The 25,378-nt window shown below is 68.0% G+C and overlaps 7 protein-coding genes across 8 annotated transcripts; 4 read left to right on the top strand and 3 right to left on the bottom strand.

Annotated features, from left to right (window-relative positions):
- The first annotated feature begins 337 nt into the window (after positions 1 to 337).
- On the top strand, positions 338 to 4,214 carry RTN4RL2 (reticulon 4 receptor like 2). Its single transcript, XM_068148567.1, has 4 exons — positions 338 to 433; positions 989 to 1,133; positions 1,992 to 2,470; positions 3,150 to 4,214. The coding sequence occupies exons 1-4, from the start codon at positions 338 to 340 to the stop codon at positions 3,867 to 3,869; spliced, it is 1,440 nt and encodes a 479-aa protein (XP_068004668.1). The 3' UTR covers positions 3,870 to 4,214.
- An 883-nt stretch (positions 4,215 to 5,097) lies between these two features.
- TIMM10 (translocase of inner mitochondrial membrane 10) lies at positions 5,098 to 6,043 on the bottom strand. The gene is made up of 2 exons (XM_068148471.1): positions 5,810 to 6,043; positions 5,098 to 5,398 (listed from the first exon to the last, which is right to left on the bottom strand). The coding sequence occupies exons 1-2, from the start codon at positions 5,878 to 5,880 to the stop codon at positions 5,197 to 5,199; spliced, it is 273 nt and encodes a 90-aa protein (XP_068004572.1). The 5' UTR covers positions 5,881 to 6,043; the 3' UTR covers positions 5,098 to 5,196.
- Positions 6,044 to 6,368: 325 nt separating this feature from the next.
- On the top strand, positions 6,369 to 9,081 carry SMTNL1 (smoothelin like 1). 2 transcript variants are annotated; one of them, XM_068148625.1, is made up of 7 exons: positions 6,369 to 6,649; positions 7,450 to 7,622; positions 7,884 to 7,917; positions 8,033 to 8,173; positions 8,440 to 8,542; positions 8,619 to 8,770; positions 8,845 to 9,081. In XM_068148625.1, the coding sequence occupies exons 1-7, from the start codon at positions 6,498 to 6,500 to the stop codon at positions 8,987 to 8,989; spliced, it is 900 nt and encodes a 299-aa protein (XP_068004726.1). In that variant the 5' UTR covers positions 6,369 to 6,497; the 3' UTR covers positions 8,990 to 9,081. The 2 variants fall into 2 exon arrangements, with proteins under 2 accessions (XP_068004726.1, XP_068004727.1); XM_068148626.1 differs by having other exon boundaries at positions 6,606 to 6,691.
- Positions 9,082 to 9,269: 188 nt separating this feature from the next.
- Positions 9,270 to 11,057, bottom strand: UBE2L6 (ubiquitin conjugating enzyme E2 L6). Its single transcript, XM_068148623.1, has 4 exons — positions 10,995 to 11,057; positions 10,375 to 10,464; positions 9,680 to 9,866; positions 9,270 to 9,608 (listed from the first exon to the last, which is right to left on the bottom strand). Exons 1-4 carry the CDS (start codon positions 11,013 to 11,015, stop codon positions 9,445 to 9,447), a joined length of 462 nt encoding a protein of 153 aa, XP_068004724.1. The 5' UTR covers positions 11,016 to 11,057; the 3' UTR covers positions 9,270 to 9,444.
- A 175-nt stretch (positions 11,058 to 11,232) lies between these two features.
- SERPING1 (serpin family G member 1) lies at positions 11,233 to 13,648 on the top strand. The gene is given in 7 exon segments (XM_068148566.1): positions 11,233 to 11,443; positions 11,787 to 11,939; positions 12,357 to 12,389; positions 12,392 to 12,432; positions 12,435 to 12,543; positions 12,936 to 13,147; positions 13,598 to 13,648. Coding segments are annotated over 7 exon segments (810 nt in total).
- Positions 13,649 to 13,922: 274 nt separating this feature from the next.
- On the bottom strand, positions 13,923 to 16,002 carry YPEL4 (yippee like 4). Its single transcript, XM_068148622.1, has 4 exons — positions 15,268 to 16,002; positions 14,825 to 14,868; positions 14,533 to 14,641; positions 13,923 to 14,163 (listed from the first exon to the last, which is right to left on the bottom strand). Exons 1-4 carry the CDS (start codon positions 15,631 to 15,633, stop codon positions 14,074 to 14,076), a joined length of 609 nt encoding a protein of 202 aa, XP_068004723.1. The 5' UTR covers positions 15,634 to 16,002; the 3' UTR covers positions 13,923 to 14,073.
- A 727-nt stretch (positions 16,003 to 16,729) lies between these two features.
- CLP1 (cleavage factor polyribonucleotide kinase subunit 1) lies at positions 16,730 to 19,251 on the top strand. Its single transcript, XM_068148621.1, is given in 3 exon segments — positions 16,730 to 17,483; positions 18,469 to 18,708; positions 18,710 to 19,251. Coding segments are annotated over 3 exon segments (1,278 nt in total). The 5' UTR covers positions 16,730 to 16,877; the 3' UTR covers positions 19,142 to 19,251.
- Positions 19,252 to 25,378: the final 6,127 nt, after the last annotated feature.

Here is a 25,378-nt window from a genome sequence, read left to right as displayed (position 1 = left end):
CGAGGGGGAGGGTCTGTGCCATCCGTGAGAGCACGGACCCGGCGTGGGGTGCCCCCCCAGTACGCCTGGGGACTCGCCGGCACCCCCACGGCGCTCACCCGGCGGGGGGGGCTCAGCTTCGAGGCACCCCAGGGTACAACCTTTGGGGTACCCGGCGTGCGGGGACCCCGCGATCACCGGGCTGCTCGGTGCCACCCTAGGCTCCCCGCACCGCTGTGTGCGCGCCATAGGGTATCCGGTGGCACCCCAGGCTGCACGGCTTCTGCGTGGGGGGTGCCTCACCGTCCCCGGTGCCATCCCAGGACCCCCATCCCGGCGTACCCCGTGAAGGTATCCGATGCATCTCCAGGACCCACGGCCTCGGCGTGGGGGGGAGCCCGGGGACCCCTGGCACTACCTCAGGACGCCACCCCATGCTGTAGCTGCCCACGGGGTACCCGGTGCCAGACCCTCACCCTGGGATGCGGATGTTCGTGGGGGGTACTGGGTGCCACCCCAAGACTCCCATCTCGGGCTGTGGGTGCCCTGAGATCCCTAGAGTGCCACTTCAGGACCCCCATGCCAGGGTGTGGGAGGTCTTAGGGGTACCCTATGACCCCCATCCCGTGACGTGGGTGCCCCACACCCACATCCCCACTGGTGCGAAGGGTGCCCAGGGTGCCATCTTCCCCCAAGAGTGATGCCCCCCCTTTCCATACCCCTACTTTTAGGGGTGATATTGGCACGGGGAAGGAAGAGGGGAGTGTTGGGGGGTGCCAATACCCCTCCCCTCCCCAGTCGTCGGTGCCCGGGAACCGGGTGACTTCAGCTCCCAACTGAGTCAGCCCGCGGCGAGGGGGAGTGTGACAGATGGGATGCGGGTGGGGGGCGCACGGCGACACGGGGCGACGGGGGAGGGGGTGGCACCGAGCATCTGCGACGGACGCCTCCGGGGGTGGCTTGGGGAGGGGGGTTGCGGGCGTTCCCCCCTCCCCATATCTCACCGGAGGAGGAGCGGGAGCGGGGGGCAGTGGACCCACCCGGTGCACCTCCGGTGCGACGCAGGGTGGCCCGCCGCCCCCCTCCCCCCATCCCTGCCCCTCCCCCGGTACCGGCGATTGGGCGCATCCCGGGCACGGGGCCAGAACTTCGGGGTGAATTATGGATGAAGCTCTCGGGTTGCAGCCCCGGGGGGGTGATGGGGAGGGGGGGGTTGGGGAGAGGATGGACACGAGTGGAGGTGGGGGGGGGGGAAAGAAGCATGTCACTGGCGACAGCTCGCGCCCACGCGTGCCCCGCCCCACACGTGTCCGTGGCACACGCACGTGGCACCATCCCGTTGGGTGGGGAGGGGGTGAGAGACCCCTGCCATCATCAAAGCATGAGCAGGGTGGTGCTCTGGGGCACGGTGGCAGGGGAGAGGTGTGTGGGGAGGAGGATGGTGTGGGGATGATGTGGGATCGGGGCAGTGTGGGCACGGGGGTGGGCAGAGAGCTGGGGGGCTCGTGGGGCACGTGGTGCTAGGAGGTGGGCATGGTCTTGGGGCTCTTCTAAGGAGCCCTGGTCTGTGTGGGGTGATTGTGGTCCTGGGGGGCGTGGTACTGAGAGGTGGGCACAGCCTTGCTGTTTCTCCTAGGGGACTGTGGCCCTTTGGGTGGGCACAGCCCTGTGGGGGTCCGAGGCACAATGGCCTTTAGGGGACTCCTGGAGGTCATGGCCCCACGGGGAGGCTGTGGTCCTGGGGGGGTCTTTTAATGCTGTGGCTCTCCTAAGGCACCGTGGCTGGGTGGGGTGGGCATGGCCCTGGGAGTTTCCTAGGAGACTGTGGCCATAGGGATGCTCCTGGGCCTGGGGTTCTGCTGGGGCACCACGGCCCTGCGGGTGGGCACAGCCCTGGGGGTCCCTGTGGGGCATGGGTTCCTGGGAGGAAGCCCCCCCGGGGCAGTGGGTGCAGTGTTGGGGGGGGTGGTGCCCAGGCGATGCCCCGTGTTGATGCCCCGCTGTGCCCGCAGGCCTGGCGGCCCTGCTGCTGGCAGTGCTGGCGTGGGTGCCTGGTGGGGCACCCACCTGCCCCGCACTCTGCACCTGCTACGTCTCGCCGCCCACCGTCAGCTGCCAGGCCAACAACTTCTCCTCGGTGCCCGCGGGGCTGCCGCCCGGTGCCCGCCGCCTCTTCCTGCAGAACAACGTCATCAGGGCGCTGCGGGCGGGCACCTTCGGGCCCAGCACCGTCACCCTCTGGCTCTACTCCAACAACATCTCCTCCATCCAGCCGGGCACCTTCCGCCACCTGCCCGCCCTGGAGGAGCTGGACCTGGGTGACAACCCTCACCTGCGGGCCCTGGCCCCTGACACCTTCCACGGGCTCCGGCGCCTCCAGGCCCTGCACCTCTACCGGTGCCAGCTGGCCAGCCTGCCCAGTGGCATCTTCCGTGGCCTCTACAGCCTCCAGTACCTCTACCTGCAGGAGAACGGGCTGCTCTACCTCCAGGTCTGCCAGGGCCCTGTGTGCCCGTGGGGCAGGGCTCTAGGGGAGATGGGGGGAGGGTGATGCCCACCGGGGCAGAGCTTGAAGCAGGGTGGTGGCTGGATGCCCTCAGGGCACGGGCAAGCATCTGGGCTGTGGAGAAGGTTCACGGGTAAGGTGGCATCCCCGGAGCAGAGCCCTGGGTTAGGGTGCTGGGGTGCAGCACAAGGTGATGCCCACTGATCAGTCACAGGAAGGGCAGTGGCAGATGCCTGCAGGATGCAGGGCAGGGTGAGGAGTGCCACCCAGGGGGCAGGGATGAGGGGCAGGGTGATGTCTGTGAAGTCAGGATGTGGGGCAAGGTGACAGCCATGGGGCAGTGCCGTAGGTGGCACCAGCAGGGTAGGGACGTGAGAGGGGGCTCTTGGTGACAGATGGTGCTGGGTTGGGCAATGCCCACGGAGCAGGGACGTGAGGCAAGGTGATGGCTGCTGCCTGCAGGACAAGGACACACTGCAGGGCACTAGGGCGATGCTCATGGGGCTGGCATGTGGGGCATGGTGATGGGTGGCACCCATGGAGTGCACCCACGGGTAAGTCTGCAGGCAGTGCTCACCACAGAAGGACGTGGGGCTGGGCTGGGGGGCTCCTGGTGGGTCTCCTCACGCCATACCCAGCCCCCTGCCCACCCTCCCCGCTACAGGACGATCTCTTTGCTGACCTGGCCAACCTGAGCCACCTCTTCCTCCACGGCAATCGGCTGCGGGTGCTGTCTGCGGGCGTCTTCCGGGGGCTGCCCAGCCTGGACCGGCTGCTGCTGCATGCCAACCGCCTGGCCACCATCCACCGCCACGCCTTCCGGGGGCTGGCACGGCTCACCATCCTCTACCTGTTCAACAACAGCCTGGTGGCCCTGCCGGGGGACCCTCTGGCCGCCCTGCCTGCGCTCCAGTTCCTGCGCCTCAACGCCAACCCCTGGGCCTGCGACTGCCGGGCACAGCCGCTCTGGGCATGGTTCCGCCGCACCCGTGTCTCCAGCTCGCCGGTGCTCTGTGCCACCCCTCCGCACCGTCGTGGCACTGACCTGCGGCAACTTCGGCCCCCGGACTTCGACGGCTGCCCCGACGAGGATGAGGAGGAAGCTGGCGGCGGTGGGGTGGCAGTGATGGGCACTCCTGGGCGGGCACTGGGTCGTCCGGGCACCCTCCCGGCCGCTCCGCCCTCCGCCTTCTACCGCGACGGCCTCCCCCCCCATGACCTGCGGGGATCCCAGCCCCGGCCGCCTCCCCCGTCCCGAGACTCCCGCGGCCCTCCCGAGGACACCCAGTGCCCCCAGGACCCCTGCACCCCTCCGGCCGCCGCAGCCCCCAGCCAGCCTCCCACCCTCCTGCCCCTCCTCACCCTGCTCCTGCTCTGGCTCTGAGCCACCTCCTGGCACCCACGGGGTGCCCATGCCCCCCTTCCCCAGGGAGGGCCCAGAACTGCGGGGAGCGGCGGGGGGACGATGCAGGGGTGCGTGTGTGACCACCCACCCCCCATCCTGAGCGGGTAAAGCCCCCAACAGGAACCGACAGGTGGGAAATTATTTATTAAAAATGGTCTTATTTTGGGAGAGCAGAGCCTGGCTGCGGGGGCGGGGGCGGGGGGCAGGGCTTCTCCCCAGCACCACTCGCCCTGCTTAAGATATTGATGGCAGCCGGCAGGCGGCAAGGTGGGCAGGGCACGGCCGGGAGGGGACAGGGGGACAGAGACAGGCAGGCACCACGGGAAGCACCCGCCGCCGGGCACAGCGCTCCTGCCACCGTCCCGGGCGCCGCTGACCCCAGCGCGCTGCCAGCTGCACCCCCCGCAGGGTGCTGGCACAGCACTGCCTGTACCGGAGCCACCGCCCGCGCCTCGCCCGCGCCCCACGAGGCCTGACCCACTTAGAGCAGGCAGCAGCACACGGCCTGGCCGCGGACAGACAGAGGCTGGTCACCCCTGGCCTGGGTCCCTCTGCGCGGTATCACCTCGGGGGGGTTCCTCTGCAAGGGTTCTTCACCAAGGGCTGGGGTGTCCCCATGGGTTTGGAGCTGTCCCCACCCAGGTGCCTCCCCAGCAGTGGTCTCTGGATGTCCTCCCAGGGTTTTTCTCCACGTGGGTGGCACTGGGTGTCCCTGAGCGGCTGTAGCTCTCTGGGTGTCCACGTGGGTATCCCTCACCCTCTCCAGCTGCTCCCTGTGTGGTCCCTGCCTGTCCCCCACTAGCCAGGGCTAGGGGTCTCAGTGATGTCCCTGTGTGGTCCCTGGCCATGTGTCCCCACCCTGAACAGGGCTGGACGCCCACGAGTGTCCCTGTGTGCTGCAGCTCTCTGGGTCTCACTGTCCCTCTCCAGTAGCTCCAGGGCTGTGTCCCCCTGTGAGGTCCCCCCCGCAGCTTCCCCCTGGTGTCCCTGCAGACAGGGCAGGGCAGAGCCCCCTCCGCACCCCGCAGGGGATTATGAGGGGCTCAGCCTGGCTCTGCCTAATCCTGGGATTACATGGGCTGGGCCTGGCTGGGATACAGGGGGGCCACCCAGGGGTGCCCCCCTCAAGGACACAGCACGTGGCAGCTGGGGACATCAAGGAGGGAGGCTGTTCAGCAGCACTCACCAGGCTCAACATGGACCTCTAGACGTTCCCAGGTGGGGGCTTCGAGGGGGTGAGGGAAGTGAAGCCGCCCGTTTATTGGGGGTGGGTGGGGTCAGGGGGCTCAGGCCGTGTCAGGGGGGCTCAGGCCGTGCCCGTGCTCTGCTGCATGCGCTTGAGCAGTTCCTCGTCCTGCAGCGAGAGCTCCGTCAGCTTCTTGCCCATGCGCTCGTGCACCTCCAGGTACTTGGCCACGCAGCGGTCCAGGCAGATGCTCTCCCCCTTCGACAGCTCCGCCTCCTTGTAGTGCGGGGGGACGCACTTGCGGTGGCATGCCTGCGTCATCCTGCACAGCACCCACACCTTCAGCACGGGGCAGCCCCAGCCCAGCACCTCTGCACCCTGCCCCCAGCACCACTTGGTCCCCAGGGTCACAGCTAGCTCTGGAATCTCCCACTGATCCCCATTCCCACTGTGCCCCCCACCATTTCCCAGACACCCGCAGCACCCCCGATCCCCGCCAGTGCCCACCAGCCACGGACGCTCCCAGCGCCCTCAGTGCCTCCTTATCCCCAGACACCACCATTTCCCAGGCAGTCCCTAGCACACCCCTGCGCCCACCACGCCAGTGCTCCCCAGCACCTCTGATACTCGCCCCCCCCGTGTCCCCAGCACCCTCAGTATGCCCCCGAGCTCCGGGCCCACCCTAGCGCGCCCACTCGCGTGCCCTGCTGTGCCCCAGCTGCCCCGGGCGCACCGGTTGTACATGTCGGCCATCATGTCAACCTCCAGCTCTGCCGCCAGCTGCTGAGCCCGCAGAGGGTCCATGGCGGCCGCAACCGGACCAGCTCGGGTCCCTTCGGCCTCGCTCGATTCCGCCCGGGTCGGTTCGTCTCCGTTCGTCCCGGGACCCCGCTCAGCCCAGTCCGGGACCCTGCGGCGGTCCCCGCAGGAACCACGTGGGCGCCGCGCTTCCGCCCCCGCGCAGAGCCGCCCCGCCCCGCTGCCGGCTGCCACCAATAGAAGTCGGGCGAGGGGGAGAGCAGGAGCGTGTCCCCAATGCTGATTGGGCGCCGCGGGAGGAGGCGTGGCGGCGCGGGCAGCCAAGGGGATGCGGAGAGCCGAGGGGGCAGGCGCGCGCCTGGGTCCTGCGTGGGTGGGGCCAGAGTGTCAAGGGCGTGGCCACAGTGTACAGGGCGTGGCCACAGCGTACAGGGCGTGGTAGTATGCTGAAGAGGCGTGGTCGTAACTAACGGGGCGGGGCCGGCACTGGGCTCTGGTCCGGGGCCGGCACTGGGCTCTGGTCCCGGGCCGGTGCCGGGCCGGTCCCGGCCGATCTCGGGGGGTGAGGGGTTTGGGGGACCCCGTGGGCTCCGTTACCCCCCCCGTGACTCTGCCTTGACCCCACCGCCCCGTCCGCGTGACCCGTGTGTCCGTGACCCGCCATGTCCCCCTCCAAGGGTGTTCCCCCGTGTTCCCCCGCATCCCCCCCGGTGCCTGGCGGACATTGTCGGCTGTCGCCACGTTGTGTCCGTCCGTCTGTCCTCACCGGTCCCCCGCGGTGGGCGGTGAGTGAAGGCGGCACCTGCCCCCGCGGGTAAAAATAGCCCCACGACGAAGAACGGGAGCGGCCGGGAGGGTACGGGGCGAGGGGACCGGCGGTGTGGAGGGTGTGGGGACTTTGGGGGGCTTGGGTGCCGGGAGGGGGAGCCGGGGGGTCGGGGAGGCGGGAGGAAGCACAACAGGTGTGAGAAGGGGGTCTGGGAGATCAGGATGGGGCTGAGTCGAGAGGGGGAATGAGGAGGCGGTACGGGGGAAGGAGGTTCGGGGGGGCAGGGTGCGATTTGGAGGGGCGGGAGGGGCAACCGGGTGCCAAGACGGGAGTGGGGAGAGGTCGAGATGGGAAACAAGGGAGCGGGTAGGAAACGGGAGGTCGCGGTCTGCGGGTGCCGGGGTGGTACACGGGGGTTGGGAGGGCGTTTGGGTGGGCGGCAGGGGGTACGAGGGCGGTGGGATGGAACATGGGGGTTGAGAGGCAGAATGGGGGGGGGGAGCCGGCACATACCAGGAGGGGGAATGGGAACGCTAGAAGCGGGTAGGGGGGGCCGGGGTAGGACATGGGGGACGGGGAAAGGGAATGGGGCAGCAGGAGGGGAATGGGGAGGGTTGGTGCGGGGCATGGGGGGGCTGGCGGAGGTGAGGGGGACCACGCTGGGGTACTGGGGAGCCTAAGCGGGGCATGAGGTGCCCAGGGTGGGAGAATGGGGGTGTGAGGGCTGGCGGGGGCATGAAGAGAGGGACAGGGTCGGGGATACGCAGGGGTCTGGCGGGGGGGGGAGGTGATCTGCGGGGCGCCGAGCTGAGGGGCACCTCAGTGCCAGCCCTGTGCTCCCACAGCAGTGACCAGGGCAGCATGGAGCCCCGGGAAGCTGGCACGGAGCCCACATGGCTGCAGGATGAAGATGAAGAGCCGTGGCCCGAGTTCCCGCCCAGCTCGTCCTCAGGGGGGAGCACCAGCCCCACGTCCCCTGTGTCCCCTACGTCCCCTGTGTCCCCTACACTGCCCCCAGGTAAGTACTGCACTGGGCAGGGCTGGCAGTGCCCTGTGAAGGCACCAGAGGCCCCCTTAGCGTCACCAACCTACCCAGAGTGTCCATTCCTGTAGCCCCCATGGGGTCCCCTACAGCCCCCCCACCATGTTTGCTCACTGGTGGGGTACCTTCAGCCCCCTGCCCCTGATGGTGCACCACGGATGCGCAATGGAACCCTGGGGTGCCCCCGTCCTGGCATGCCCCCTCCCACCCCACTCAACCCTTCTCACTCCTTTGCAGCTGGCACCTCCGAGGGCTCGGCAGGCAGTGAGGGGTGAGTGTGGGCAGGGGAGGTGCCCCATGGTGCCCCATGACTGGCATCAGGGCTGTCCCATAGCCCTGCCCCACTGTGGGCACCCACAGCACTACCCTCACCTGTGTGCCCGCAGAGCTCCACCGACGGGGAAGGCACAGGGCCAGGCACCCCCTGGGAGAGCAGGGCCACGGCCGAGGCTGGAGGCGGCTGGCAGCCGGCCACGTGCAAGTGCCCGGGCACAGGGGCGCAGTGCCATCCTGGAGAAGTTTGGAGGGTGAGAGGGGCACGTCCCCATGGTGGGCACAGGGGACTGGGAGCCATAGGGCAGTGGGAAGGGACAAGGCTAGGGGCCACGGGGCTGTGAGGGACGTGGGGCAGAGGGGCATTGGGGTGCACAGGGCACTGGGGGGCACTGGGGCAGATTCCTTGGGCAAAAGGGGCCAGTGGGGAACTACTGGTTGGGGCCAAGGGGGGCTGTGTGTGGGGTAGGTCCCAGGTGTGGGGTGTGAGGTGCCCCATGGTGCCCAGCATTGCCCACAGGGCAGCCAAGGGTATGGCTCCCCACCTGAAGCGGACAGGCAGCACAGCCACGGTGAAGACCATGCTGCTGGAGTGGTGCCGTGCCAGGACCCGCAGCTACCAGGTGAGAAGCAGGGTGGGGGCATGCCGTGGGGCAGCCGTGGGGCAGCCCTGTCGCTGACCCCCGTGCCCCCTGGCAGCACGTGGACGTGCAGAACTTCTCGGGGAGCTGGGGCAGCGGCCTGGCCTTCTGCGCCCTGCTCCACAGCTTCTTCCCGGACGCCTTCGACTACGATGCCCTTGAGCCCAGTGCCCGCCGGCACAACTTCACCCTGGCCTTCTCCACTGCCGAGTGAGAGCCTCCCCAGATCCCTGCCGACCTCTGTCCACGACAGGTGGCCCCTGGTGACAGCAATGTTCCCACAGGGAGCGGGTGGGCTGTGCCCCACTGCTGGACGTGGAGGACATGGTGCGGCTGCCAGTGCCCGATGCCAAGTGTATCTACACGTACCTGCAGGAGCTGTACCGCTGCCTGGTGGCCAAGGGGCTGGTGAAGACCAAGAACCGCTGAGGGGGGGGTCCCCCTACCACCCCCCACCCTGCATCATCCCCTTGCTTCATTCCCTGCTTTGTCCCTAGCAGTAAAAGTTTGTGGTGCCAGGCTGTGATGGCTTCACTTCTCATGGGGGCAGCATGGGCACAGGGGTCTAGGGCATTGATGCGGCCAGGCGCTGGGATGGGCAGAGCCCTGGCACTGCCCTACTGCCACCACAGAGGGGAGGGACAGGCAGGCTGTCTGATGCCCCCCTGATGCCCCCCGCCGTCCCAAGAAGGCACCGTGGGGCCAAAGCAGCAACGGGAGGCAGTTTATTAACTTGGGGGGGAGTAGCCCACGCAGGGTGCCAGGACCAGCTTACAGTCAGTGCCTGCCTGGGCACCCAGGCTCCAGGTCGGGGGGCAAAATCAAGGCCAGCCCCAGCTGGCACAGAGGGAGGGGTGAAAGGGGGGTGCTGCCGGCTGGGGCACTCAGGGCGCAGGGCGGTCCGGGCGCGGCTCTGCGTGGCACCGAGTGTGTTCCTCTGCCCGGCGCCAGAACAGCTCCGGCTGCAGGCGCAGCTCCCGGGACAGCTCCTGCCGCAGCACCCGCTCCGTGTCTGGGCTGTCCAGCAGCAGCAGCAGGTCCTGCAGCACTGATGGCACAGGGAGGGTCACGGTGGGCACTCTCCTTACCGTCCTCCCTCACACACCCCGAGGTGCCCACCTTGGATGGCACGGGTGGTGGGCGCCCAGTGCTGCGCAGAGGTGAGGGGCTGGCAGACCCGGCCGGCAGTGTCCACGCCAGGGTGATAGATGCTGGTGCGGAGGGTGGCACGGGGCGGGGACAGGGGGTGGTGGGGGGAGAAGGCCAGCTCGAAGCGGAAGGCTCCTGCGCTGTACGGGGGTTTATTCTGCCAAGGTAATGGGGGGCACCTCACATCCCCTGGCCAGACTTGAGGCCCAGCACCCACCACGGTGTGACCCCCCCCGAGGAGAGGAACACCCTCCCAGTGCCCCCAGCCTAGCACCCCCGGTCCTACAGTGTCCCCAGCGGGACACTCCCCACCATGTGGCCCTCACCCACCCAGTGCCCCCAGGAGAACCTCCCCAGCCCCGTCCCTCCCCTTCCCCCCGTGCCTCCAGTGTGCCATCTCCCCTCCAGGCCCCCCGTACCTCGAGAGTGCCCTCACCCCTCTCATCTGCAAGGGATCCCACTTGCCCCCACTGCCTCTGTGCCCAGCGGACACCCCCACCCCCGACCTTTGCTCCTCAGGCCCCCCGTACCCCCGTGTCGCCCAGAGCCCGTGCAGGCTCCAGGACACCCCCATCTCCGCCGTGCTCCCCACCCGACTCACGAGCACCAGCCCCCCCGACCCCCCTGTCGCCCTACGTCCTCCCCAGCCCCCCCGCTCCGCTCACCGGCAGCAGCAGCCCCCCCCACCGCAGCAGGTTGCCGTCCAGCGGCCGCAGGTCGCAGGCTCCGCTCCAGCTCCGTGCCTCCCGCAGCTCCTGCGGTGGGGGGCAGCGGATCACACCCCGGGGCCGCCTCCCCCTCCCGCCCCTCCTCGCAAGTCACTCCCCGTAGGGAGCGGATCCGGCCGCGGAAACGAAACCAGAGCGCCTGGGGCGGGGCGGGGCCGCAGCGAGCACCGGGAACCCCCGAGGCGCAGCACCGACACCCCCCGACCACCGGCACCAACCGAGCACCGGTTCCTCCCGACACATCGCACCCCTGAAGCACCGGCACCGACCAAGACCCCGCACCCCCTGAGCACCAGTGCCGGAGACCCCTGAGCACTGGCACCCCCAGAACACCGGCACCGCCCGCACGCCGGTACCGGCAGCCCCTGAGCACGGACATCCCCCACGCACCGGCACCGGCTCCCCGGCACCGGCTCTCTCGCACCCTGGGGGTGCCAGGACCCCCACACTGCTCAGCCAGACGCCACCCCGGGGCTGGCACTGTTCGGTGCTGACAACAGCAGTCCCCGCGCCACGGCCCCGCACCTCCGGTCTGGTCCCCGGTGTCCCCCACCCACCTCGGCGATCCTGCCTGCCATGGCCAGCAATGCCCAGTGCCCAGTGCCCAGTGCCCAGTGCCCCGTGCCCCGGGGCGGCACCATACCGGACCCCGCCCCTGGAGGCGGGAAGAGGGGCTCCAGCCCCGCCCCGAGCTGGGGCAGCTGTGTGCCCACTGCTCCTTGGCACCCCAGGGTCACCGAGGGGTGCCAGCCCAAGGGCCACTGATGTCAGGGTGGCTTGGGGCTGGTGCCAGCCATGCCACCTGTCAGAGCTGCACCTCCAGCCCTGCTGGGGTCATGGCACTTCTGTGGAGCCCACCCGTGTGCCCTGAGTGGCAACGGGAGCCTGGCCCTGCTGCAGGCCGGTGGCTGGGTGTGTGATGCCAGCCACGGGCTGCTGCCAGGAGTGCTGCCCACCATGCCCACCCAGCCCCAGCTGCTGCTGCTCGGCACTGTTCACCTCCACAGTATGGACCAGGGGGTCTGCTCCAGCTCTGCCCCAGGGGTTGGCACCGAGGGTTAAGGCAGGGATCTGCCCCCAGGCTTTGGTTCTGGGACCTTCCCTGGGGGTTGGCACCAGGATCTGCAGCAGAGTTTGGTGGTGGGATCTGTGGTGAGGGGTTGGCACTGGGATCTGCCCTGGGTGTTGGCATTGAGATGTGCCTCAGGGTTTGACCTGGGACTTGGAACTGGAATCTGTCCTGGGGGCTGGCACCAGCACCTGCCCCTAGGATCCAGTATGGAGCAGAGGCCAGGATTGCCCCCCGTGGCCCTCTTTGCCCCCCCAGCCCTGGTACCATGTGCTCACAGCCACCTGCTGCATGCCACTGGAGGCCAAGCAGACAGTGCCAATGCCCTGCCTGTGCCCCAGACACCCACCCTGCCTGGTGCCCACCATGTACCCAGTGGGCTCCTTCACTGACCCCCACCTGCAGGTCTTGGTACCTCCAAGACTGGGACCTAGTAGTGGGCACAGGAGGGGGTGGGTGTGCTGTGGCATGGGGGCAGACTCGGGTGTGACCTCACTGTGGTGGCACGGGAGGCATTGCCAGGCTGTGATTTTCACTCCCCTGGCACAGCAGGGGAAGGCTGTGACATCGCTCCCGTGGCACTCAAGGAGGATGCCAAGCTATGATGTCACTCCCCTGGTACCAAGGGGAGCAGAGCCTGTGACATTGCTGCCCTAGGAGTGGGAGGAATGCCATGCTGTGACATCACTCTGGTGGCACCGAGGAGTGTGCCAGGCTGTGACATCACTGTGGTGTCACTGGAATGGTGCCAGGCTGTGAGGTGGTTGCAGTGGTACTGGGGGGATGCCAGGCGGTGACGTCACTGCGCCGTCATTGAGGGGGAGCCCATCCTGGCAGTGCTGGAGCTGAGCACTGCGCCTGCTGGTGCTGGTGCCACGGGTGCCCCGGGAGCTCTGGGGGCCCTGGAATGGACACTGGACCCCCCCACACCTTCCTGGAGCCGCTGCGGTGGGCAGCCCGCACCCCTCCCCGTGCCACCGCCCTGGCACTGCCCTGCCTGCGCCTCGACCACGCCGTGGATGCGTTGGCACTGGTCCGTGGCAGGGGCAATGCCACCCGCCCCCTGCCTGTGACATCCCTGCTGGGGCTCGGGGGGCTGCAGCGGATTTCACTTCCTTCCCGGGAGGTGACAGGCGAGGATGTCCCCCCCCGCAGGGCCCTTCTGGCCCCTCCCCTGCCCCTTGGGGGTCCATTCCCCAGCTGCCCCAATGTCCCCAGCGTCCCCCACAGTCCCTCTGCCCCTGGTGTCCCTGTGTCGCTGTGTCCCTGTGTCTCCTGTGCCCCTGGTGTCTCCTGTGCCCCTGGTGTCCCTGTGTCTCCGGTGTCCCTGTGTCTCCTGTGCCCCTGGTGTCCCTGTGTCGCTGTGTCCCTGTGTCCCCGGTGTCCCCGCGCCGCTGTGACCCTGGGGCCCCGGGGTGGCAGCGCCGAGGTGCTGCAGGCTTCAGGCTGTTCCTGGCGGCGGAGCTGCGTGGGCTGGCAGGGGGCCCTGCGGTGGCAGTGGAGGTGGCACGGCACTGGGCACCGCTGGCGCTGGACGAGACCAGCGTGGAGGGTGCCAAGGGCACCTCGGTGGCGCACACAGCCCTGGTGCTTCAGGCCCTGCGACCCTTCCTCTTCATCCTCTGGCATGATGATGGCAAGGTGCCCTCCTCATGGGCTGCCTCAGCAACCCCCAGCCCTGACCCCTGCCCTTGCCCTCCCTCCCTGCCTCCTCTCCTCCCTCCATCCTGCTCCCTCCCTCCTTCCCTACAACCTTTCCTCCCTCTTTTTCTTGTCCCCTCTCTCCTTCCTTTCTCCTCCCATCCCTCCTTTCCATGTCCCTCCCTCTCTCTCCATCCCTCTGGCCCTTGCCCCTCCCTTCTTACTCATTTCCCTCCAACCACTTTCCAGCTCTCATCCTTTCCTCCACTCTCTTTCATCCCTCTCTACTTTCCTCCCTCCCTCCAGCTCTTTTCCCCACCCCTGGTCTCTCTTTCCTTCCTTCCACCCTGCCATGTCTCCTTCCTCCTTCTCCCCTTTCCCCTCCCTCTTCTATCCACCTTCCAGCCCTCATCTCTCCACCTTCTCTCCCTCTCTCCATCCTCCCTCCAGCCCTCCTTCCCCTCTCCCCACCTCCCATCTCCCTCCTGTGTCCCTCCCTAGGCCCATTCCTCTCTCCCCCCTTCCCCACCTCCCCCTGTGCCTCTCCTGCCCCAGTGTCTGACCTGCTCACCCCCAGGACAGGCTCGGGACCCCTCGGCTCCTGCTGTGGGGATGCCAAGGGGCAGCCCGGGTGCAGGGGGCACTATCAGGGGTACCCTGCCCAGGCCAGGGTACCCACAGGAGCCCCAGCTGTGTGCCAGGTGTTACCCCAGGCTTCCTGGGCTGAGCCAGGAGGGTGGCAGCATTGGGGGCAGGTGGCACCCAGCACCTTGCTACAAAAAAAGCCTTTATTGCCCTAGAAAAGCCTCCACAGCCCCCCCCCGCGTGGGGGCACTGCCCCTGCCCGGGGAGCAGCGGCTGGCACTGGGCACCCGCCGTGCCCGCCCCGTGCCCGCCCCGTGCCCGCCCCGTGCCCGCCGTGCCCGTCAGTCCCAGCCGTTCTCCTTCACCATGTGAGACATCTCGATGATGAACTTCCCCTCCTTGTACTTCTGGCTGCTCTCGAAGGCTTGCTCCTGGGGGGCAGGGCGGCAGCGTGAGCCCCCCGCTGTGACCATGCCCCTGCCCAAGCCACGGGGCTGGGGTGCCCGAGCTGCCACCTTCACCATGGCTTCAGGGTGCCCAGCCTGGTGATCACAGCCAAGGTTTGGAGTGCCCAAACCAGGGCTTTGGGTTGCCCAGGGCTGTGCCCACAGAGAGGGCTCGGGATGCCCACGGCAAGGGTTGGGTGTCAGGGGCAGGGTCCGCAGGGTGCCCCAGGTGGTGTACATGGCAGAGGTCAGGGTGGGTGACTGGGACAGGGCCCACAGGCAGGACACAAGGTGCCCAGGCGGTGCATGCAGTATGGCAGGGGTGGCAGGGGTGCCAGGCGTGGGGGCACTCACGTATTTCCAGCCCAGTGTGGTGTTGCAGCTCTGGCAGAAGATGTCAGCCACGGAGTGCAGCCCTGTCAGCAGCAGCCGCTGCTCCGCGGGGCCGCAGCCCACGTTCACCCTGGGCGAGAGAGCAGGGCACGTGCCCCTGACAGGGCATGGCACAGCCCAGCGCGGGGCAGCCTGGCACGGCTGGACGTGGCACAGCCCGGCACCACCGGGACAGCAGCCCCGGGTACCCCCCTGTGCCCGCAGCTGTGGACCCTCCCCCCCTGGCACTGCCCAGGTGCCCGGTGGTACTCACACGGAGTTGAACAGGTAGGCACGGCCGTGGCTGCCCTGAAAGGACTGGGGGGACATGGCACGAGTCACTGGCTGGGCCCGTGCCCCCCAGGCCCCCACATTCCCTGTGCCCCCCGTATCCCATGTGCCACCCCTGCCCCCCTGCCCCTCTGTATAACCACCGCACACCGTGCCAGCCCAAGTGGGCACACCCACCACCGTGGTGACACCACGGGGGGCACAAATGCCAGGCCAGGGGCAGGCTGAGGGAGCCGTTGACTATCCAGGCACTACCATGGGAGCAGCGCACTGCCCTGGGACACCCTGGCAGGGGGGGACCCTCACTGTCCTCACATCAGAAGGAAGCCCACCACCCTGGGGACCCCCGGGACCGTGCCCATGAGCCGGGGCCACCATGATGGGGCACGGTGGCAGTGCCAGCTCCTGGGGGACAGCGGGGGGCACCTTGGAGATGAGCTCCTCGTGTCGCGCCAGATGTGCCCGGCAGTGGACGCAGCTGTAGGTGCGGTGCGAGCGAGGCAGGTAGCTGCGGAAGGTACGGGGGGGCAGGTGGTGGCGGGGGGGGGGGCCCGGCGGCAGGCAGTGCCCCGGGGGGCACCGCCCCCCCCCCCGCAGAACCGCTGGCACGGGAAGCAGCGCAGCAGCGCGCCGAAAGTCGCCGTCCCGCCCGCGCCGGGGCCGGGGCACACCCCGGGCCTCCCCCGGCGAGCAGGAGGCGGGAGAGGGGGGCGGCCTGCGAGAGGGTAAAGGGGGTGATGAGTCGGGAGGCGCTGCCCGGGACCCCTCCTCAACACCCCCAGCTCTCAGCATCCCCCGGGCCCGCTGAGACCGGGCGGCTCATGGCAGGAATGAGGGTCCCGGTGTATTGGGTCCGCGCACAGCCTCTGCCCACCCCCCAAAGGGGTACCCCAAAGTCTGGGGAGTGGACGGGGTTGGGGAGGTTCTTAAGTGGGGTGTGGGGGTCCCGGGGGGGCGGCCGGCGGGGCAATGCGGCTTCCCGAGGGGAGGATGGGGGTGCCCGGGGTGGGCAATGTCAAGGTGTCACGATGGGAGTCTCGGAGGGGAACAACGACAGAGGCGTTGCTGAGGGCGATGGGCGTCCCAGGGGGACGTGGTGGGGTGCCCGAGCAGATGTTGGGGTCCCGGGGGTCACGATGGGGGTCCCGAGGGTGCCGGGCTCCTGGCTCCGCTCACCGCCTGCCGCTGTGCCCGCTGTCCCCGCTGCCGCCGCTGTCGCTGTCCCCGGGGCGGGGGCACCGGGCGGGCGCAAGGGGGGGCCTGCATGCCCGGGGACTGCATCATGGCACCGTGACTCATCCCCCACTGCCGCGACGTCACCGTCCGCACCTCAGACGTCAGCACCGTCGTCGAGGACGCGCTGCTGGCACCGATACCCCTCTGCCACCCGGTCCGCTCGGTTCCCTCATGTCTCAACGGTTACTCCAGGTCCCCCCAGCCCCTGCTGTCCCCGTGTGTCCCCCATGCCCTCTTGTGTCTGCCCCGTTCTCCAGCTCCCCATGTTCCTCCGTGCTCCCCCCTGTCCCCCTCGCCCCACCACGTCTCCCCGCGTTCCCCTGCTGCACCCCGCTCTACCGCACCCCCGGGGCAGACGCAAAGGAGAGGTAAACTGTGCGGGGAGCTTGTACACAACCACGAGTGACACGCAAGTGAGACGCAGGCGAGCCGCGGGCGGCGGGTCCCGCGGTGCGGCACAGCCTAACCCTGCGCCGCCGGGGCGGGGGGAACCACGCCCCCCCGCTAGGCGAACCGGCTCTACCCGAGCCCACTGCGTCATTGCGTCATTGCGTCACACGTCACAGCGCGCTCCCCCAGCGCCGCCTGAGCGACCCCGCCGGCGCTCGCCCCGCCCCCCGCGCGCCGCTCTGACCTCACGTCCGGCGCAGCCGCTGCGGGGCGGAAGTGCGGCGGCCGGAGGCGATGCGTGAGCGCCGGGCGGGAGGGAGAGCGAGCGAGGGCTGTCGGTAGGGGCAGCGGCGGTGCCGTCGCAGCGGCCTGAGGGGGCTGGGACGGGCGGGCAGACTGGGACCCAGGCCATGGCTGACGATGGCGGCGAGGAGAAGAAGCAGGTGGCCAAGTTCGAGCTGGAGCGGGAGACAGAGCTGCGCTTCGAGGTGGAGGCCTCGCAGACGGTGCAGTTGGAGCTGCTCACCGGCATGGCCGAGGTCTTCGGCACCGAACTGACGCGCAACAAGAAGTTCACTTTTGATGCCGGTGCCAAGGTGGCCGTGTTCACGTGGCACGGCTGCACCGTGCAGCTCAGCGGCCGCACGGAGGTGGCTTACGTCTCCAAGGACACCCCAATGCTGCTCTACCTCAACACGCACACGGCGCTGGAACAGATGCGGCGGCAGGCGGAGCGGGAGGACGAGCGGGGGCCCCGCGTCATGGTAGTGGGGCCCACCGACGTGGGTAAGACGACCGTGTGCCGCCTGCTGCTGAACTACGCGGTGCGGCTGGGCCGCCGGCCCACCTTCGTGGAGCTGGACGTGGGCCAGGGCTCTGTCTCCATCCCCGGCACCATGGGCGCCCTCTACATCGAGCGGCCAGCTGATGTGGAGGAGGGCTTCTCCCTCCAGGCCCCTCTTGTCTACCACTTCGGCTCCACCACACCCGGCACCAACATCAAGCTCTACAACAAGGTGAGTGCAGGGAGCCCCGGGGAGGCCTCGCAACGGGATGGACTCGGTTTAGAGCTCCTGGCCAGCAGGGATCACCCTGTTGATTCTGCCACTTTATGAGATGGTGGCATGTGCCCAGACCAAACGCTGCACTCGCTTCTGGGCACTGCAGATCAGCAGAATCATGGGGAGGGCAGTGTGGGCAGAGGGGTAACAAACAATGGAGGGGCTGGAAGAAGCCCCTGGGGAGGAGAGAAGCTCTTCGACCTGGGGAGAAGGAGCTTAAGGACCGTGGTTGAGCTGCTTGCTGACCATGAGCCCCCATGCCAGTCATGGTTGGCTGTGGAGGACAGAGCCAGAGCTGGGGGTCACAGTGAGCAGGACACAGCCATGGCCTTGCCTCCTGCCCTCAGCCTTGTGCTCAGTGCGTGGAGACCTGAGTGGAAAGCAGCTCAAGAGAAAACTGAGAATACTCAAAAGAGTTGATCTGATCCCAGGGTCCCTCCACCACTGCTGTCTGGTGACAGAGGCCTCTGTTTGGCTGCAGGCTGCTGCAGCCCTGCACTGCTCTTGTCCCTGTAGCCACGGGGCAGGAGAGTGGCTCTCTGGCCGTGGCTGTAGAGTACATGCATGTTGTGAGCAGCTTCAGCCCCCCACATGGCAAATTGCCCCTGGGGCTGTCAGCTCTGGGTGGGGGAGGAAGGATTTTATCCCAGGGGCTGGGTGTTGCTCCTGTGCCCTGGCAGTTTGTATCTGAGCACGCTGTGGACAGCATGGGGATCACTGTGTCCCCAGGGAGGAGGACAGGGCCTGGCACTGCCCCTCTCGCCACTTGGGGCCTGCCAGCCGCCTGCCCTGAGCTTCTGGCGTGGTCGGAGCGGACGCAGCGCCGCAGCAAGAGCTCGGGTTTGGAGTACTGAGGGCAGTGGGCTGGTGCTGGGAAGCCAGGGGAGGTGGGCACCCCAGGAGGGTCCCTGTGTCCTGACACCCCTGCCCGCCCCTGCAGATCACGTCCCGCCTGGCCGACGTCTTCAACCAGCGCTGCGAGGTGAACCGGCGCGCCTCGGTGAGCGGCTGCGTCATCAACACCTGCGGCTGGGTGAAGGGCTCGGGCTACCAGGCGCTGGTGCACGCCGCCTCCGCCTTCGAGGTGGACGTGGTGGTGGTGCTGGACCAGGAGCGGCTCTACAACGAGCTGAAGAGGGACCTGCCCCACTTCGTGCGCACCGTCCTGCTGCCCAAGTCCGGGGGGGGTGGTGGAGCGCTCCAAGGACTTCCGCCGGGAGTGCCGGGACGACCGCATCCGGGAGTACTTCTACGGCTTCCGGGGCTGCTTCTACCCCCACGCCTTCGACGTCAAGTTTTCCGACGTCAAGATCTACAAGGTGGGGGCCCCGACCATCCCGGACTCGTGCCTGCCGCTGGGCATGTCGCAGGAGGACAACCAGCTGAAGCTGGTGCCGGTGACGCCGGGGCGGGACATGGTGCACCACCTGCTCAGCGTCAGCACCGCCGACAGCCCCGACGACAACATCTCGGAGACCAGCGTGGCCGGCTTCATCGTGGTCACCGGGGTCGACCTGGAGCGCCAGGTCTTCACCGTGCTCTCGCCTGCCCCGCGCCCGCTGCCCAAGAACTTCCTCCTCATCATGGACATCCGCTTCATGGACCTCAAGTAGGGGAGGGGGAGGCTCTCCCGCCGGCCCCGCGGGACGCGCCGGCGGGCCCCGCTCCGCGCTTTTACCCCGTTTGTACCGTTTGTTATTAAATCATGAAGCCTTTTCCCCGCGGGGAGTGACTGCCCGAGGGGGCGGCGCGGGGGGCTCGGGGTGGGCAGGGGCGGCAGGCTGCCAGCCCAGCCGGAGCTGCGCCCTGAAGCTGGGGGGGGGGGGGGGGGGGGGGGGCGGGGGGTCGGGTCCCGCTCCCGTGCCCCGCGGGGCTCCGGGCCGGGCTGGTGTGTGCCGCGCATGCGCGCTCCCGGCCGAGGCGCGGCCCGGGCCTCGCCCCCACGTGACGCGGGCTCGCGGCCGCCCGCACCTGCCCCTCCCCGGGCTCGCGCGCATGCGCGCCTCGGCCCCCGGCGGCGCCCCGCGTGGCAGCCAATGAAGGGTGGCGGCGGCGGCGCGCACGGCCGGTGGCGGCGCGCAGGCGCGGCCGTGACGTCGAGCCCAGCCGCCGAGCGCGGCCGCGGTCCGTGCCCGGGAGCGGTGCTCGCGCGCTCGCGGCCTCCTGCCCGCCGCCGGTGAGTCACGTGGGCCCCGGGCCTCCCCTGCCCCGTCCCGGTTCCCGCTCCCTGCCGCTCCCTCCAGCTCTCTCCGCCGCTCGGGCCCGGCCGCCCCCTCCGCTGCCGGCCGGTCTCCCGCGCCCCTCCCGGTCCTGGCCGCCCCTCCTGCGCCTCCCTCCTGCGTTCCGCCGCCCCCTCGGCAGCTCGGGCCCCGTCCCGGTGTTCCGCGCCCCACGTTTGCCCGCAGACGCCGGTGGCGACTCCGCTGCTGGGCACCGAGCGCGGCCGCAGCCGCGGGGATTTGCCCTCCCGGCCCCCGGCCCGCGCCCCCGCAGCGCCGTTCCGCACGGCCGGCCTCGCCCGGCAGCCCCCGCAGCCCTGCCCGGCGGCTCGAGCTCCTTCCAGGCAGGGCTCAGCTTCCTCCCGCCCCGGCTGCCCTGCTGCCTCCCGCCGGGCCCGCCGGCACCGGGCCCTTCCCCGCCGCCCGGGACCCTTTCGTGCCACCCGTGGCTCGGAGGAGGTCTGTCCCGGGGGCCGGGGGAAGCGGGGCTGGAGAGCGCGGGGCCGGTGACCGCCCGAGCGAGCGGGCTGCGAGCCCCGGGGCCGGGCCCGTTTCCGCGGCGGTCCGGCTCGGACAGAGGCGGCGGCCGTGCTCCGCCCGGCTCCCGGCAGCGCCCGGGCGGAGGGAACGGCCGCGGCCTGCAGCCGGCAGCTTCCACGCAGGCACGGCTGCGTCTGGGGCCGTCCCGGGGCTCTGGCGAGTCCTGGCAACTTCGGCTTTGGGACGTTCCGGGCGGCCGGCTGCGGGCACTTGGCTGCCGCGGGACCGGGAGTCAAATCCCTGCCCTCAGCCCCGCGGCTGCGGAACGGGATCCCCGCTCCAGCCTGCTCCGCCGGCGTGTCCCGGGCACTGCTGCGGTGATCAGTCTCCTCCTCAGCCCCACGCGTGGGCTGTGCGGAGTCCAGGTGACCTCCGGCAGGAGCCGAGCCCCGCACTGCCCCTTGGCTCCCCGCCCGCCCCGAGCGTGCCGGCGCTGCCTGTGCCCCTGTGCTGGTGACCCCCTGCAGGCTGTGCTCTGCTGGCTTCGGAGCCCGGCGGCTGAGGGGAGCAGGATTTTCTGCGCCAGGGGTTGCTGATCGGTTTGGGGTGTGAAGAGTGAGTGGAGCACCGCGAGGAGAGTTGATCCCGCAGCGTCTTAGCGGCTTTAATCTAATTATCACCTTCACTGCCTCCGGCCCGGGCAGCTCTTCCTTAGCAGCCGAGGGGGGTGGCGCTGGTGGGCTCCAGCCGGACCCTTAGCTCTGGTCTGGGGGCATCTCAACCCATCCCCATGCCTGTTCGTTCTGACAAGGACATCTCCTGGGGCAGTGGAAGAGGCTGGGTTGGATGCTCGCTCGCCACGGTGCAGGGTGGGATGCAGCCTCACTGGGGGAGGCTGCACTGGAGCCCTCCCTGCTTTGTCTGTAAAATGAGGCTAATCCTGGGTAAAGCAGCGTGGCAGGCAGGGGCCAGAGGGTGGGCATGGTGTGAGCCAGGCCTGGAGATGAGCATGGTGTGGATGTCCTCTGTGTGCAGTCATGGAGCAGGGTGGGTTGTTGAGGATGTGGACTGTTGCCCCTGAAGCCCAAGACCAGCCGTGGAACCCTCTCTCCACCTGGGTTGCCCCCAGAACAGAAGTGTCTGGTGCACAGCACTGGGCATCCACCGTCTGAGTGGCATCAGGAACGTGCCACCAAGTGCCCTTTTCTCTGCTGCTTGTGTGGCAGGGACCACCTGCCCAGGGACCCCCTGCAGCTGTGTGCTGTGGTGGGGTCTCTGCCTTCACAGGGCCCTGTGACACGCAGGCAGCACTGCTGGCTTTGCCTTTTAGGTGCAGTTCATGGTCTGCATCTCTGCAGCCCATGTCCAGTCCTGTTGTCTAGGCTGCAGAGCCCTCCTCTGCCTCCTTGCTGTTGGGTTCTGTGACTGTGGAGCCCCCCCAGCAGGGTGCTGCTGGCTGGAGCCCATTTCCCATCCTGCTGGGGCTTCTCTGTGCTGCAGCACAGGGAGGGTGACCAGGAGGAGTCCTCAGCTTCTCATTGCTGCTTCTGCAGCACAGGGCCTGGAGCCTGGCTCAGCTGTTGTGCCACTGGCCAGCAGGCTTGAGAGCACTTCTGCCCTCTCTGCTGATTCTTACCATCTTGACTCTCAGGTGGTAGATGAGAGCCAGCTGTGTGAGCTCAGAATGAGCCATGAGTGCCGGTGGAGCAGAAAGGGTGGTCCCTAGCCTTGGGCTCAGCATCCAGGGGCCTGTGCCAAGGCTGGGGGCAGGGGTGAGCTCCCAGGTGTAGCACCTCAGGAGAGTGGGAGCAGGTAGGGCACATCCCGTCCTGTGCCACCCTGCTCTGCCCTGCCGGGGAGTTGCCTCCCATGGAAGGAATTGTTTGTCTGAGTCGTGCCGTGGAAACTCGGCCGGGGGTGGGCAGGGCGCTGCGGCACGTTGGGAGCCAGGGTGAGCTCTCTCCTCCCTGTGCCCTCCTGCTCCTGTCCCCAGGCAGTGATGGAAGCCTGCGGTGTGATCCTGCTCCTCTCAGGGCAGCCGCTGAAGCGGGGCAGGGATGCTGGGAGCTGGTCTCACCTGTGCCGAGGGGAGGACGGTGGGGAGGGGCTGGAGGCATGCTGAGGAAGGCCAGGTGGGAAGGAGCAGCGTGGGGCTTGAAGAAGTAGTCCTGGAAGGAGAGGACATTAGAGTGAGGCCTCAAGAGAAGGAGGCTCAGGCTGACATAAAGAAGGCTGTGCTTGGAAATGTCCGGTGGGAAGGGGGCAACACTGACAGAAGTCCCCAGAAATGGGGAGGAAGGGACATGGAAACAGCCTCTTGTGTGAGGGGGGAGAGAGACCCTTGAGACTGGGGAAGAGAGCTCCAGGGGTGGCTGAGCAGTGCTGGGAGAGGGGGTGGGGGATTGGAAAAACAGGTGGAATTCCCGAGGGAGAGGGAGAGGGGAGGCACCGCCACACATGCGCTCGGTGGAGTTTGACTGGGGGAGGAAGGAGCAGGGCTGAGCTGAGGGCAGAGCAGGAAGGCTGGAAGGGAGGAGCTGCTGGGCTGGAAGTAGCAGAGGGAGAGGAACCAGAGGCAGGAGCAGAGTGCACATGCTGCAGGTAAGCAGCAGGCTGGGGAGGCCTTCGAGCAGGGAGGTCTCAGGGTGGTCTGTGTGGATGGGGGCAAGTGGCCAGAGAGAACAGAGGGTCTGGGGAGGAGGCAGAGGAGAGAGAGAGAAGTTGGTGGAGCACAGGGAGGTTGGTTGTAGGGCTGCAGAAAGGAGATGCCAGAGGAGAAGGCTTGTGCTGAGGAGAGCCAGCAGGATCTGTGGGCAGCCGAGGCGGATTTTGCTTGGGTTTCTCCTGGACAGCAGGGCAGAGGACAGGGGTGGTTGAGATGAGGTCAGCCATGCAGCTTAGCCCAAAGAAAAGAGCAGATGATGCCTTGAAGGTTACACAGCAGAGGTGTTGGCACATCAGGTGTGCTGCACCCTCAAAGCTTCAGCCACCTTGGGTGTTCCTGGTGGTGGGAGATGGGACCTGCTGCCTCCCGCTCAGGGCACGCAGCCATCCTGCCCCTGGCTGGGGCACCCTGCCTGTGCCGTCCAGGAAGGGTGGTCCCTGCAGATGGCTGAGGCTCTGGGGGGCTCAGTGTACCAAGGAGCTCAAGGAGGGGGTCCCAGCTGCATGGAGGCTCTGGGAGCCGGGTGGTTGGGCTCAGCAGCCTGCCAGGGCTTTGACAAGTTGTGGAGTTACTCCTGAGGAGTTGCTCGAACCTGTGCCGGCTCTGTGTGGATGTCACTGGGGACAGCACCTGGAATTTCTGCCCCACACACAGCACCTGTTCAGGGGAGCTGCCCCTGAGCAGTCACCCTGACTTGCACTGTCTCTGTTCTCCCTGGTGCTCACCTCTCTGCTCAGCCAGGGCAGCCTGTGGAGCTTGGCAGAGGCACCGTGGGCTGCAGCGCCTGGGTTCCTGCCCCCATCTTTGGGTGGGACGGCAAAGGTCACTTGGACTTCTAGGAAAGCCTTTCCCTGCTCTAGGAGAGCACAGAGTGTAGTGTGGGGAGCCGGAGGAGGGAGCTCAGGACCCCCCACCCCAATCCGGCAGTGTCTGTTGGAGTGCAAGGTGTGGCTGTGTTTTCCCGGCGGAGCCTTTCAAAGGGCTGGGGTGCTGTGTTGCAGCAGAGCAGCTCGTTCGCAGATTGCTCCTGCTAAAGTAATTAGCAGTGCCGTGATGTCATCTCTGAACTTCTGAGCAACCCATCCCTAGAGCTGCTGCCCTCCCGGGCCACGGCTTAGCTTATCCGGGGGGTGTCGAGGCTGCTCTTGCCTCCTGCTGCAGCTCCGCATCGCGCCTGGGGGCCGAGCCAGGCCGTGGAGCTCGGCACCTGCGGGGCTGTGTGCCGGGGGTCAGCGATCCGGGCTGCCCGCAGCCGCTCTTGGGTGAGGCTGGAGCAGTCCCTGGCCGGCTCCAAGCGCCGGCCCAGGGCTTCCTCGGAGTCACAGGGGCGAGAAGCTTGGTGTGAGAAGCTGAGCTTTGCTTCTGCGGGGCAGAGCTGCTCCCGGGGCAGAGCTGCTCCGCGATGGGAGTGGTTTGGCCATTAGTCAGCCCCAGCGACTGACGCCTGGTTGTGTGACTGAACCGATTTAATTGTCACACATTCTGGTCGTTAAATGTGCCTTTGATGCCGAGCTGCTGTTCCCTCAACCTTCACAAGTGTTTAGTCAGCACTGGATACTCTCCTGGCCACCCCGGGTGAAAGACACAAAAGGCTTTGCGAGGCAGAAGAGGAGAAGAGAGGAAGGAGAAAGCGGGCGAGGCGCTGGAGCTCTGTACTTAGGCCTGGTGACGCAGCCAGCCGGGGGGACAGCAGGTGACAGGTCCAGAGGTGGCAGTCGGTGTGATACAATCAGCGTCTGACTTGGCCCCGACAGCCTCTGAGCGGTTTGAGGCTTGGGGCAGGTTTGGTGCCTCCTGCTTCCACCCCTGGGAGCCTTTGGTTTTCCCTGTGCTGTAAACTTTCCCTCCTGCCTTCTGATCATCAGCCGTGGGTGGCACATCCCCAGGGGCACCCAGAGCGGTTGAGGTCCCTGGTGAGAGCACAGCTCTGCTTCACCCAGGGCTGCCAGTCCCTCCTCTGGTCAAGGGCCTGGTGTTTTCCATGGGCCTCTCCCGTCTCCTGCCCTCGGGGGCACAGGATGAGATTCCCAGCTGTCCTGCCTCCTGCCATCTCCACCCTTCCATTAAGTCTGCAGGCTCTGGCCACCCCTTCCCCCCGGGCTGCCAGCATGTGCTGGTGCTCCTCAGTAGCTGCAGAGAAGCCCTGGGCTCCCCTGGGGCTCGGCACAGATTTGCAGGGTGAGTCGGAGGCTCGGTGCCCTCTGGGGAAGGAAGGGGGCAGCTGGACCCCGGCTCTGGGGCTCCTCACAGCCTGCACAGGGCCATCACACCAGTCCTGCAGACCTGGTGGGGACACTGATGTCAGGGGATAGGCCTGGGGCTGGGCTGTGGCATGGCTCTGTGCCAGAGCAGGCTGGAGATGGCACCTCCCCGGCTGGGGCTCACCAGCAGCATGTCACATCCCTCCAGCACAGGCTGCTCCCTGGCCTGGGCAGCTCAGCAGGGTTTCAGTGCTCACAGGTGACTCTGACTCTTCCTTGGCTGTG

This window comes from Melanerpes formicivorus, unplaced genomic scaffold, assembly GCF_026170545.1.
Source record: "Melanerpes formicivorus ecotype bairdi unplaced genomic scaffold, bMelFor1.0.p_v2 SCAF_16, whole genome shotgun sequence".
In the NCBI taxonomy this organism is placed as follows: domain Eukaryota; kingdom Metazoa; phylum Chordata; class Aves; order Piciformes; family Picidae; genus Melanerpes; species Melanerpes formicivorus.
The sequence above is the reverse complement of the archived record's forward strand: the minus strand, read 5'-3'. Positions and strand labels throughout refer to the sequence as shown.

Coding starts and splice junctions, on each gene's coding strand:
- RTN4RL2 (XM_068148567.1), top strand. CDS start 338: ATGCATCTCCAGGACCCACGGCCTCGGCGTGGGGGGGAGCCCGGGGAC. Junction 434..988: donor ATGCTGTAGCTGCCCACGGG/GTACCCGGTGCC, acceptor ATCTCACCGGAG/GAGGAGCGGGAGCGGGGGGC. Junction 1,134..1,991: donor CACGGGGCCAGAACTTCGGG/GTGAATTATGGA, acceptor CTGTGCCCGCAG/GCCTGGCGGCCCTGCTGCTG.
- TIMM10 (XM_068148471.1), bottom strand. CDS start 5,880: ATGGACCCTCTGCGGGCTCAGCAGCTGGCGGCAGAGCTGGAGGTTGAC. Junction 5,399..5,809: donor ATGGCCGACATGTACAACCG/GTGCGCCCGGGG, acceptor GGTGCTGTGCAG/GATGACGCAGGCATGCCACC.
- SMTNL1 (XM_068148625.1), top strand. CDS start 6,498: ATGTCCCCCTCCAAGGGTGTTCCCCCGTGTTCCCCCGCATCCCCCCCG. Junction 6,650..7,449: donor GGCGGCACCTGCCCCCGCGG/GTAAAAATAGCC, acceptor GTGCTCCCACAG/CAGTGACCAGGGCAGCATGG. Junction 8,174..8,439: donor ATCCTGGAGAAGTTTGGAGG/GTGAGAGGGGCA, acceptor CATTGCCCACAG/GGCAGCCAAGGGTATGGCTC.
- UBE2L6 (XM_068148623.1), bottom strand. CDS start 11,015: ATGGCAGGCAGGATCGCCGAG. Junction 9,867..10,374: donor GGGGGGGGCTGCTGCTGCCG/GTGAGCGGAGCG, acceptor TTACCTTGGCAG/AATAAACCCCCGTACAGCGC. Junction 9,609..9,679: donor CACCACCCGTGCCATCCAAG/GTGGGCACCTCG, acceptor CTGTGCCATCAG/TGCTGCAGGACCTGCTGCTG.
- YPEL4 (XM_068148622.1), bottom strand. CDS start 15,633: ATGCTGAGAGCTGGGGGTGTTGAGGAGGGGTCCCGGGCAGCGCCTCCC. Junction 14,642..14,824: donor GCCTACCTGTTCAACTCCGT/GTGAGTACCACC, acceptor TCTCTCGCCCAG/GGTGAACGTGGGCTGCGGCC. Junction 14,164..14,532: donor CCACACTGGGCTGGAAATAC/GTGAGTGCCCCC, acceptor CCTGCCCCCCAG/GAGCAAGCCTTCGAGAGCAG.